Genomic DNA, 12,799 nt, shown 5'->3' with positions numbered 1-12,799 from the left:
TTTGGGGGGAGGGTTGGTTTTAGAGGGGGTTTTTTTGTTTTGTTTTGTTTTGCTTTTGAGACAGGGTCTTACTGTGCAGTCTTGGTTGGCCTAGAACTCACTCTGTATACTATACTAGGCTGGCCTCGAACTCACAGAGCTCCACCTGCCTCCAGAGTGCCAGGATTACAGGTGTGCACCACCATGCTTGGCATGCTATTCTCCTTCTCTCTTTCTTTCTTTTAAACAATTAGTACACAAAGTGTTTTTATTGTGTTCAAACCAATCTGAAAACAACATAAATATATATAATTTTTGAGAGGTGAATTAGTCAACAATGAAAATCTCCCATCTATTTATTTTATTATGTTTACTCTTGGGATTTCATACTTGTATACAATGAAATATAGTCTCTCCATGCCCTGTTTATCTCCTTCAGCTTCCCCCAAATCCTCCATCGCTGCTAATTCATCTTCTATTTCCCTTGCTGAGTCCGGTTAGCTCTGCCCTCATGTACATGGGTAGGGGGGCTTTCCATGCCTACCAGCAGCATCAGCAAAGGTGCTTTCCCCTCCCTCTGCAGCATCTGTGGACAACTGCTCCTCAACGCAGGATGAGACCATCCGTGTGGGCTGAGCACTCAGCTTTCTCTTCTCAGCACTTTGAGCAGCTGTGCGTCTCTGTACTGACAACTGACCATCAACTTCTCTAATAGAACGTGAGAGCAGCTAGGCCCTGGTTCAGATGTACTACACACACACACACACACTCACATACACACACACACACACACACACACACACACACACACACACACACACACACATATACACCAGTCAGCCACTGAAACAACTGTTACTCTTCCTTCTGTCTTTATGCCTCATTCTTAGCGTGTAAGACAAGGTCTCACTAGGTAGCCCACACTGGCTTAAAACTCACCATCCTGCTGCAGCGTCCTGAGTGATGGGGTTGTAGGCATGTGACACCATGCCCAGCTAGGTGCAAATTCTAAAATATGGAATATTTCTGGACTAGAGGAACAAACTAAGGACAGTGCAATAACTTGGACGGCTCTTGCGGGAGTCTTGCTGAGCAAACAATGTCAAGTTCAAAAGATTGCACTTCCATGAATCCATTCATATGCCATTGCTGGGCTGACAGAGTTAGAGGAAAGACTTGTCGCTGAGTTACATGAGCGTCACTATGCTGTTTCTACTACTACAGCTATTCAAGATCCCCCAGCCTCGCCCTCAGCACAGAGGACTGACCTCAGCACGCCATGCACACAAAGCAACCGTGGTAACAACAGCTATGCTTACCTGGGTTTGTTTTATTTAATTTGTTTTAATGTATGTGATTGAGTGTTTGCCCACATGCATTCCTGGTGTCTGAGTTGTTCACAAGAGCGTACCAGATTCCCTTGAGCGGAAGTTGTAGACAGTTGTGAGCTGACATTTGGGTGTGGGGAACTGAACCTGGGTCTCCTCACAAGAGGACCGTTTGCTGTTAGCTCACTGAGCCATCTCTTCGGCCCTGTGTTTTGTTCTTTAAGACAAGGTCTCAGTCTGCTGGTCAGGCCTGCCTGGAGCTCGGTGGGCAGCCCAGGCTGGCCCTTGTGACCCTCCTGGTGATCTTCTCACACTCCTGGGGTTGCAGGTCTCTGCAGGGGACCCAGCTCCCTTCCTGACAATGACATGCAAATACCTTTCCAAAACCACAAAAGCTGAGAGGAAGGTGATCTATGCTGATTGGTTCGTTTCCACCTTCAAAATATTTTTCCAGGTACTATCATCTGGTTTTGGATTCATGAAGTCAATATTCATTGTTAGTCGATCACTTTGCCATAGAAAAATAAGCATTTAACTCAACCATTTTGCAGTATGGTCACTTAAAGTCGCCCTTTGTCTTCCAGGACTCTGTGTTGCTCTGTGTGTACGTCGTGCCCATTCCCGAGACCCCTGTTGCCTCTTTCTTCTGTTTCTTTACCCACGCCACCTTTATGAGAAGCTGCATGACTCACTTCTCCTCGTGTGCTCTCCTGGACTCCGAACCTTTATTTCAATTGTTTTGGTCATAAATATCACCAGCATACCCTAGTGTAGCACTCGATTTTTATTCTGGTAACATTGACTTTTTTGTTTGGCTTTTGTGTTTGGAGACAGGATTTCTCTGTGTAGCTTTGGTTGTCCTGGGACTCACTCTATAGACCAGGTTGGCCTCGAACTCAGAAATCTGCTTGCCTCTGCCTCCCAAGTTCTGGGATTAAAGGTGTGTGCCACCGTGCCCAGCCAGCTATCACTGATGTGTTTAACACATAAAACTTTTGTTGGCAAGGATGTAAAGAACCTGGAACACATGACTCGGTCATTAAGAGGACTTTATGCTCTACATTCATTGTTTAATGCTACTTAAATATTCACTATGTGCCAAATATTACGGTGGATGCCTTGCTGTACCACTCACATGAATTGGCCATCTCCCCCTCCACTTTTATTTTTCCTGTTTCCAAGCACAGCATTGACAAAAGGTAGTGTAAAATGGCTCTCAATGAAAAGTTCAACTTCAATGAAAATACATCCCATTTCTAAAGTCAGTCTGCACAGCAAAGGAAACATAGATCATGTTGGGGACAGTGTTGTCAAGATGACACTATCACATATACCAGAAGGGTAGCACGTTCTTACGACACCTAACAGAGACAGGTGCATAATTCCTTGAAGAACCTAACACTTCTGAAATTCTCTTCATACACACATACATGTGAGATATAGAGAAAGAAAAAACAGCCATCTGGAAGCTGTGTTTGGCCGCAGTGGAAGAAGAGGCACACACTCAGAAGGACGGCCAGCCTGACAGAAGCAATGGGAGCTGGGACAGGACAGTATCTTAAAAGTGCTAGAAGAAAGCTAGCAACATCTAGTTCCCGACCCTGCGAAAACACCTGAGAGTGAAGACGGACATCACGAAGGGCCGTGGAAGCCTTAGGGACACAGAAGCTGGCCAGACACAGCAGGCCAGGGGCTGGATGGCTCCATTTATATGAAACACACACTGGGAGGAGCTTGTGAGGTAGGACAGGGGTTGCCAGTGGCTGGGCAAGGGACTATGGAGTGGCTGCTAAGGGCTATGGACTTCTTTGCGGCATGGTAAAATGTTCAGGAATTAGTCCAGCAAGCTGGCTCAGCAGGGAAGGGCCTTGCCACCAGGCCTGACAACCCGAGTTTGCACTCTGGGACCCACATGATAGAAGGAAAGAACTTATGCTTCCAAGTCGTGTGTCATGTCACACACACACACACACACACACACACACACACACACACACACACACGCTTGCATGCACACACACACTCAATAAATAAGCAAGTAAACAAGTAAATAAAATTAGCTTAAACATTCAGGAGTTATATAGTGGTGATGGTTGACTTTGCAAATAACACTGAAAATCAGACTGTATGCATTTAATATTATTTAAGTTGCCAACTGTATTCTTATATGGATTTTACCTCAGTAAAATAAAACCAAATGTAAAGTAATAAATTACTAAACAAAGACTTGTCTAATGCTAAATCAAAGGATATTCTTCAGGGGGAAAAAAAGAAGATCACTAGAAGCCAGAAAACACTGAGTAGAAGTAGAAAGAGCCCTGTGCTAAACGGTGCCGATATCATGTCGGGTCGGATGTGTTCTCCAACTGGAGAGCTGGATTAGAACAGAGCCTTAGAAAGAGTGCTAGGAGGCGATCTCCTCAGAAGTCCTGACTGGCAGGACACGGAGGCACCCGCTCTTTAAATGCATTAAGATGTGGGATTCTTCTCATAGCCACTAATACGTGTTACAAAACCGTAAGAATTTGTTCGGAGCCAGCCCGGGGTTATTCAAGGCTAAAAGAGTCTACTGGCTATGGAAAGATACTGATGCCCCGTTCCAAAGCTAACTTCCTCCTTTCAGCCTCTGCAGATGTTGTTTAGCAGGTTAGCTCGGGACTTCCCGAGAGATAGTTAGCTAAGATAAGATGAGATAGTTAGCTAAGTTAAGATAGAAATTGTTCTGAGATAAACCACAGGATGTTCCCCTGATAGTATTATCTGGAGACATTCTCGCCGCCCCCCCCTGCTGCTTAGCCCCTGCCTCCACCCCATATAAGCTTTTGCTTTTGATTCAATAAACAGACCTTGATAGGAACACTACTTGGTCTCGCCTTTTTCTTTCCCGTCCCATCCCTCAGGTATGGCTCCCCTCGAGACCCTGTAATTACTGGTCCTGCTGGACGGGACAAGAATTAATACTGAAAACCAATGAACTGAAGCACTTACCGCTCAAGAAACTGCACCTACCCTTTCTCAACTCTCTCGTCCTTAAAGGAAACTGGGTGCAAAGACTCACTTCTCCCGAGCTTTTGCGCCTCTGTGTTTACTCTTGATAATTTCTTAGATTTGGATGATTGAACTGAACCAATTTCTTCTCCCTTAAAAGTGAGAAGATAATAAAGTGGAAAATAGGCAAAATGGAAAAAGAATAAAGTTTTGCATATATACCTTAAGCATGCTTTGCCATCTAGATTTCAGCCCGCACTCTACTTCCTACTGAATAACCCGCTAAGACAGAGAGGCTTCCCGTACACTCGGGTTTTATGAGACAAGCAGAGTGAAACACAACAGCAATTTAGGGGATGAGAAAAGGGCAGCCAAAGGCTTGTCAGGTCCTCACTTCTGGTACCACGGACACACACTCTTTCCTGGGAAGGAACTCGGCAGCAATCCTTTCTTCCAGAACAGACAGGTTTAAAGCAGTGGTGCCACAGGGAAAGCCAGCAAAGACGCTTGCTTAGCCCATAGCAAGGGACCAATAACTTAGCAGTGCTGTCCTTTTATGGGCATTTTATGCTTATAGTCATTTTTCCCGCTCTTAAAAGTTTCCAGTGGTAGGAGCAGAGGAGAGACGGTTCGATGGTTAGGAGCTACTCTTAACTGGCGGCTCTTTCAGAGGGCCCACGTTCAATTCCCAGCACCCAAATGGCGGCTCAAAACTGCCTGTAATTCTGGTCCCAGGGGATGCAAAAGCCTCTTCTGGTGTCTATGAGTATAAGGTGTGCTCATAGTGCACAGGCACACATGCAAACAAAATACCCCTACACACAGAATTAATAAAACATATCTCTTCAGAAAAAGCATAGGATGGACTGGCACCAAGGGCAGGTGGAGCTATCAGACAAGTTCCAAGAAGAGAGACCTTGAAGGAGGAGGAGAGAGTTGGGAGGGGAGGGGACCCACTAGGCAAAGGGAAGAGCAGCCAGTGGCTGGAAAGGGAACGGTGCTTAGGAAACGAGCAAAGCTGCTCGTCGCTGGCGGAGCTTCAGGTGAAGGCTGTGTGTGTGTGGTATTGTCTGTAATCCTAGGACTCAGAGGCTAAGTTAAGAAAGTCACAAGTTCAAGGCTAGCCTGGGCTACACAGCACCTCAAAAGCAGCACCTATAGTTTTAGGTATTAAACAACTGGCAGTGAGAAACGCTATGAGGGCTGAGCTTATAGTTAAACATATATTATATAAACATGGTTAAACTTATAGAACAGAAAACAGAACAGTGGCTTCCGGGTCTCGGGTAGAGGAGAGTCCCCAAGCTATGGAATTATTTTTCAAACTAAAATGCTCTGTAGCTACACAGCAACGTGCATGTATTCAAATGCTGCTGTGTTAAACACTCAAAAACAGTTAAAATGAGAAGTTGCTCTTATCACAATAATTTTTAAGCTGCATGTAGGCCAGCTGTGCTGTGTACTCAGTGGTGAGAGGCATGCTTAGCAAGCATATGGCTGTGGCTCCTGCCTTATGCATCAGCAAAAATGTTGTTCTACTTTTTATTATTTATTGGAGGCAGGCTCCCACCATGTAGACTTGGCTGTCCTAGAACACTTTATATAGGCCCAGGCTGGTCTTGAACTCACAAGAGATCTGCCTGCCTCTGCCTCCCTAGTGCTGGGATTAAAGGTGCGCATCACATGCCTAGCCCATAAATTATTTTTTAAAGTTGTGTGTGTGCACCAGATGTGTACATGTCCTCAGAAATCAGAAGATCTTCTGGAGCTGGAGTTATAGATAGGGATGAGCTACCTGATATACGTACTGAGAAATGAACTTAGGCCCTCCAGAAGAGCAACTCTTATCCACAGAGCTGTCTCTCTAACCCCTACTTACTTAAAATTAAGTGAAAAGTATTTTAAATGTATAAAATAGAGAAAATTCTGTTAAGAAGTTTTGTGTGTGTGTGTGTGTGTGTGTGTGTGTGTGTGTGTGTTCCTAAATGTATATGTATGTGCAGCACACTTGTGTAAGTGCACACAGAGGTCAGAAGTAGACATCAGATAGCCTAAAACCAGAGTTTCAGGTACTAGTGAGCCCCCTCACGTGGATGCTGGGAACTAAATCCACTTCTGTACGAACACGTGCTCTTAACCACAGAGCCATCGCTCCAGCCCGTAAATTCAAGTCCTTGAACTTGAACTCTGTTGTTGGACTGAAAGCCATAAGAGCAGAGAGACAGCTCAGTGGGTAGGGGTGTTTACTGCCAAGCTTGACAGCCTGAATTTAGTCCCTGGGACCCACATAGTGGAAGTAAAGAACCAATTCCCCCAGGATGTCCTGTGACCCCTCCCCCCCCCCAACACACACACATGTGCTCTCTGGCAATGTTCACACACACATATACACACTGAACAAACAAATGTAATTTAAATAAAAAAGGAATAATCAGAGTGAGTGATGGAGGCGGGACTAACAAGCCACAATAAAATGGAAGAGCCACTGCCCTTCACTGTGAGTGTGTTGATGCTTAAATACTGTTTATATACATGTGCCACATTTGTAGGGCTACCCACTAAAAAGACCATATTTTACTGGTTCTAAAAGTTCTCGTGCTCTGGGTGTTTTCTGCCAAGGAGCAATGGAACACAGAGAGTGGGATCAGAACACACTGTCCAACCAGAACACAGCGTGTGGTAACAGTGCTCACGCCAAGAGGAGAACAGAGAAGTGACAGGCAAGTCGGGTCCGTGGCGCTCTGCACACAGGCTGGTCTCCCCATGCCTCGGACACTGCTCACTTCCGGGAGTGTCTCCTTGACAACTGCTTGTTTTGGTAGTTACAAGAGTCATCAGCTATCATGACATGAGATGCTTGCCCACTGTACTGTGGTGGCGCTTGACTTGGAGCCTGCGTTAGTCAGCTGCACGGGCAGATTCAGACACCCGGCACGGTGGAGTGTGGTAGGGCCTCAAGGCAAAAAGCAGGTCAGGAAAATGTCAAAATCATGGGTAAGAGAACAAGGAAGTGGGTAAGAAAATGATGAGAAGTGTGGTTTCTAGTGGTGAGAACATCAGTGGGAAGGAGGATTAAAAAACACAAATCCTTGGGCCCTACTGGACCCTGATCTCCACCGAAACTCAGGCTCTCTGTCTGCACAAGGTCAGTGTCAAAGGGACACATAACTCACCCGGAATTGTATTAAAATACAGATCCTAATCCGTGGCTCTAACGCTTGTGTGGGCCTGGGTGTGTAAGTTCTAAGCCAACTCACTGACTGCAGCGTGACCTCAGCCTTTTCTGGGTCAGGTAAATCAACCTATGAAATAGGACCGTGGCACAGGTGTGCTTTAAAAGTGCCCGGGGAGGTCTCTAATGTGTGCCTGGAGCTCTGAAACCACAGAGAAAGCAAAACTGCTAACAGCTCCAAAGCACTGTGTGTGGAAGTAAGCCACTTAACACATATGAGACACTGTGACTCGAAAGCAATCTTGGAGCAGTGCTGTGTTACTGTGGCCAATAAAGGAATATTCTGTGATATCTTTAAGGTGGTGACAGTTCCCGAGGGTCTTTACTACTGAGCAGAGGACCTTACCAACAGTTGCTGTATCACCATGACAAATATATACTAGCTCCTACAAGTACTTTCTCTTTCAGAATTTCCCGTCATCGTTTTGTTTTGTTTTGTTTTGTTTTCTCCCTGGCTCTGGTTTGGGCATGCTGATACTCTCACTAACCTATTCAATCCCTATTTTATTTATTAAATCACTCTTCTAGGCTAGGCACTCAACACAAAAGATTCCTTTCTATTCTAGAAGGAGGTAAAAGGAAACAAACAGGTGGATCATGTGCCTGCAAACAATAAAACAAAGCAAGGCAGGGCAAAGGGCACAGATAACAATGGACGGGAGGGAGATTATGGGTGTGGAAAAGTCAGACAGCTTCTCTCCCTGAGGGATGAGGGAGTGGCCATCTAAAGGTAAAGGAATGAGAGGCCTAGAAGATTTTTAAAATTGGCTGAACCCCAGTATAGACAGACCTAGAGAGTGGCTGGGGAGCGCATTTCCTTCTGAGCTGAGCCTGGAGACAAAAGGCCTATCTAAAGTTCACAAAGTCCTTTGAAAAAACAGACTTGAAGAGATAAGGAGATTTAAACTCACAGTTACAAAGAAGAACCTCACCTGAGATAGCGCTACCTAGCAACTGACCGCCCTATCGGAGAGAACAAAAGAAGTTAAGCCACGGGTGGCCTTGGCGCCTTTTTCTGCTTCAGGGACTTTGGGAGGATAAAAGGTCCTCAGATCAAGGTCCCGGGTCGCTTCCTGACACTTTAGTGTTGGTGTTGAGCGTGACCCAGCTCTAGAGCTAAAACATTAAAGATACCTTTTGTATTTACAATGGTTTTGAGTTTAAATCTTTCTGGTTCTTTCAGGGATTAATCTGGGCGCAGCAAAGGGTGCAGAGGGTAGTGTGCTTGGCTCTCCAAAGGAAAGGTGCATCCAGCACAAGGAATAGAAAGTGCCACGCCCTGTGGTCTCACACGATGCTCAAAGACAAACAGAAGAACCAATGTGGCCAGATCGTGGGGGGAATGAGGTGGCAAGGCTGACAGGTGCGTCTACAGCTCTGCACAGTTTTCACATTTTTGCTCTAGGTGGAAGAGGAGGCCACTGGAGAGCTTCCAGCAGACAGAGTGGGGGGGAGGGTGACGCTATATGTCTCAGACAGACCACTTTGTTTGCTGAACCATTAGGGGTCCTCCCGTTTCTTCTTCCGAACTGTGGTGTGTGCGTTGTAACAACAGACTTGCAACACCAAGCTTGTGAGAAATGTGAAAAAGCTGCCCTAGTCACTTTCCCGTTGCTCTGATGAATTATGATAATAAAATCATCTTAAAGGAGAAAGGATGCATTTTGTCCCACAGCTCCTGGATGACACAGTCTGTCACGGTGGGGAGGACACACAGCAGGCAAGGCATGCATAGTGGCTGATCGCTCAGCATCCGCCTTCAGCAAGGAGTGTGTGGACAGGAAGTGGGGCCTGGCTATAAGGCTTCAATTCAAGATCCAGACCTTGTAACACATTTCCTCCAATATGGCCCCACCCCTCAAGGTTCCACAGCCTTCCCAAACAATCCCCAACTGGGGACAAAGTGCTCAAACATGTGAGACCTGGGCCATAACTCACATTCAAACCACAATGGTTTACAAGTAACCAAGGGTAGCCACCAGTTAATAAAAAGCAGGCAGGTCACCCACTGGATGCCCTACCTGGACATCAGGGGCCTGTGGAATGCAAGACTTTGGTCTTAACGGCAGGAGGGTTGCCATCTGTGGAAAAGGGTCAACATCCTTCCTTGGTTTCTCTTGACGAAGGCGCCAGAATTTCAGTTCAGCACTAGCATTTTTTGTTGAAAGCGAATGAGTAACACAAAATCTTGGTGCCCTTTTTTTATTAAAAAAACAAAACAAAACAAAACAAAAAAGGTTAAGATGCTAAGATGAAACCATAATAAATCTCACTATCAAAAGCCTACAGAACACAATTACATCACAATTATTAATCCTTTCTGTCACTTTCTATTTCTTTTTCTGCTGGCTCATCTCAAACAATATTTTTCTATATGTTACTTTATTATATTCCATTTACTTATAGGAAAAGGTAATATATATTAAAATGATCTGCTTGATGATAAAAACATAAAACAAGTAAGAAATCTTAAAAACAATATAAAATACATTTTAAAGTAGTTTGGCATTGATCTATAATACCAAATAAAAATTGGTAAAATTAAGTTAACACTTAGAAAATATATGAACATCTCATTTTATCATTTGGTTTCTTGAGACAAGATCTTTCTCCTCTCTCTCCTCTTCTTCCTCTCTCTCTTCTCTCTCTCTCTCTCTCTCTCTCTCTCTCTCTCTCTCTCTCTCTCTCTCTCTCTCTCTCTCTCTCTCTCCCTCCCCCCTCCTTCCCCTCTGGCTGTCCTGGAACTCACTATATAGACCAGACTGGCCTCAAACTCACAGAGATACACCTGCTTCTGCCTTCCATGTGTGCTGGGATTAAAGGGTCACATCACTATGCCTGGCTAAAAATATAAATATTTTAGAATGCTCTATTAAAGTGGGTCATACCACACATTTACATAGCTTTTCACATCTTACCCTTTGAAGTTAGGAATTAATTTTACAACAATCTGTATAAATGTAAATTGAACTCTGTTTCAGAAACTCAAAGAAAAGCTTGTTTGGCACAGGACAGAGCCCACACTCAGCTGGAGTCATATCCTAGCAGTCAGTGGGTGAACACTTTAATGCCATCTATCAGGCCTGTGCTGAAGACCAGGTTTCCCTGGTGCCAAGCCTGAGGACCAGAGATGGACTTCCAAAGATGATGGCTTCCCTCCAAGCAGGGGGAAGGAGATGGCCCTAGTATGGACATGCTAGGAGCAAAGAGAATCCAAAGGCTCCAGTTAGCTTAAGATCAGAAAATCCTACAGTCAGTGTGGCCGCTCCACAGCGTGTTGCTCAACTTCTACTTTTAGACTTGGAGGCACCCAAACTTCTTCCTTACCTGTGTGTTAACCAGTAAGTGGGCCCCCAAGAGCCTTCCCAGCTCCTACATGGGGTAGCCAGGCACTCTAGACACCTCAGTTTCTCAATTCACACCACTACAGCGCATTCACGGGGCTCCACAAATCTCTGTTGCCCTCACCATTTTTACTTCTTACTCCCCTCCCAGCATTAATCTTGGATGATGCCATCACTGTACAAGCTCTCACGCACGCTGGTTTTACATGTCTCTACTCTCAAGATCTAGTAATGAGAAAACGCTTGACACATAACGACCAAGGATTTGGTGGGTGTGTGTGTGTGTGTGTGTGTGTGTGTGTGTGTGTGTGTGTGTGTGTCCCAAACTGGAAACAGCTCTCTAATGTTTTTCACTGAGTGACGACATAAACATACAATGGAATACCACTCAGGAATAAAAGGGAGCATATGTTGTTGATACACTCAGCTTGGCGAAACCTTCAGAACATTATGCTGAATTTGAAAAGCTTGTGCCAAAAGACTTCATGTTATATAATTTGTGCTGATGTTTTCCAAGAATTGGTGAGGAAGGAGAGATGGGGGGTGCAAGATGGCAGTATACAGGGCATGCTTACGGTAACTGTCCTGTGTCTGGACTTTGGCTGGACATGCATGAATCTATAAATGATAAAATGGCATCAAACTAAATACACACATATATGATTGCATGTAAAATTCATGAAATGTGGGGAAGATAGGTACATTACATCAATGTTGATTTTTACTCATGTGGATATTGATTGTACTTGGTGGTCAACTTGACTACATCTGGAATTAACTAAAACCCAGATGTCTTGTCACACCTGTGAGGTATTGTGTTTTTTTTTTTGTTCTTATTTAAATAATTTGAAGTGTGAAGACCCACTTCTTTTGGGGGGAGGGTTCGAGACAAGGTTTCTGTGTAGATTTGGCTGTCCTAGACTCACTTTGTAGACCAGGCTGGCCTCGAACTCACAGCGATCCACCTGCCTCTGCCTCCCAAATGCTGGGATTAAAGGCGTGCACCACCACACTCGGCTCGGCTCGAAGACTCACTTCTAATCCAGATCTTTTGAGGCGGGGAGACCCACCTTTAGTCTGAGCCTCCCTTGGAGAGACCCACCTTCTGCGGCAGCCTACGTAAAGGCCGTGGAAGAAGGAAGCTGACTCTCTCAGCCTTCCTGCTCTTGCTCTAACTATCAGTCTTTCCCTCACTGGCACTGCAGCCCACTTCCCCAGGATGCTGGTGTATACAGAAGACCTGCTGAGACCTCCAGCCTCACAGACTAAGCAGCCTCTGGGTTCCTGAACCTTCCATTAGCAGACAGCCATTGTAGAACTAGCTGGACCACAGGCTGTGAGCCATTACAGCAAACCCCTTTTCTCTATATATAGGAGAGTCTATAAGTTCTGTTCCTCTAGAAAACCCTGATGAATATAATTTTGCAGGATACTATCACTGAAGGAAACACACACAATATCTTTTTTGATTGCTTCTTGTAACTGTATATGAGTCTATAATTACTCAAAACAACATGCTTAATTTTAAAAAGATGGCTCAGCATTTAAAAGCATGTACTACTTGTTCAGATGACCAGTTCAGTCCCCAGCACTCACAAGCTCTGTAACTCCAGCTCTAGGGGATCTTCCTGCCTTCGAGGACATCTGCACTCGTGTGCACACATACACACAAACACAAATATATCCTTATAATAAAAACTGAAAATTAAAAAGCTAGAGTTATTCTATCTTGGTAATTTTCCTGAAACTCAATGTTTTATTAAGCTGGGTGGTGTGTACATAGATACCAACTATAATGCAACTTATACCTTTCAGTGTGCCTTGGGATTTATTATTGTAATATATGTGTTTGTCTGTCTGTGTACAGATGGGCAGGTGCCCACAGAGGCCAGGAGAGCAGTGTGTGCTCTGATTGTGGCACCTCTGAT

At 44.8% G+C, this 12,799-nt stretch overlaps 2 protein-coding genes across 6 annotated transcripts in view; both read right to left on the bottom strand.

Annotated features, from left to right (window-relative positions):
* Window positions 1–12,799, bottom strand: part of RGS22 (regulator of G protein signaling 22) — a 118,396-nt gene that overhangs the window by 60,194 nt on the left and 45,403 nt on the right. For all 5 annotated transcript variants that reach the window (XM_084803057.1, XM_084803060.1, XM_084803061.1 and 2 more), the window contains 2 exons: window positions 9,549–9,723; window positions 4,317–4,447 (listed from right to left, as the gene is read on the bottom strand). In XM_084803057.1, coding sequence (XP_084659183.1) covers window positions 4,317–4,447; window positions 9,549–9,723 — 306 coding nt within the window. The remainder of the gene's footprint in view (window positions 1–4,316; window positions 4,448–9,548; window positions 9,724–12,799) is intronic.
* COX6C (cytochrome c oxidase subunit 6C) overlaps window positions 1–12,799 on the bottom strand; it is a 161,895-nt gene that overhangs the window by 106,574 nt on the left and 42,522 nt on the right. The gene's annotated exons all lie outside the window — the stretch shown is intronic.

Source organism: Acomys minous, assembly GCF_964271855.1.
Source record: "Acomys minous genome assembly, chromosome: 12".
NCBI classification, from domain to species: Eukaryota; Metazoa; Chordata; class Mammalia; order Rodentia; family Muridae; genus Acomys; species Acomys minous.
This window is presented reverse-complemented; position numbering and strand designations above follow the sequence as displayed.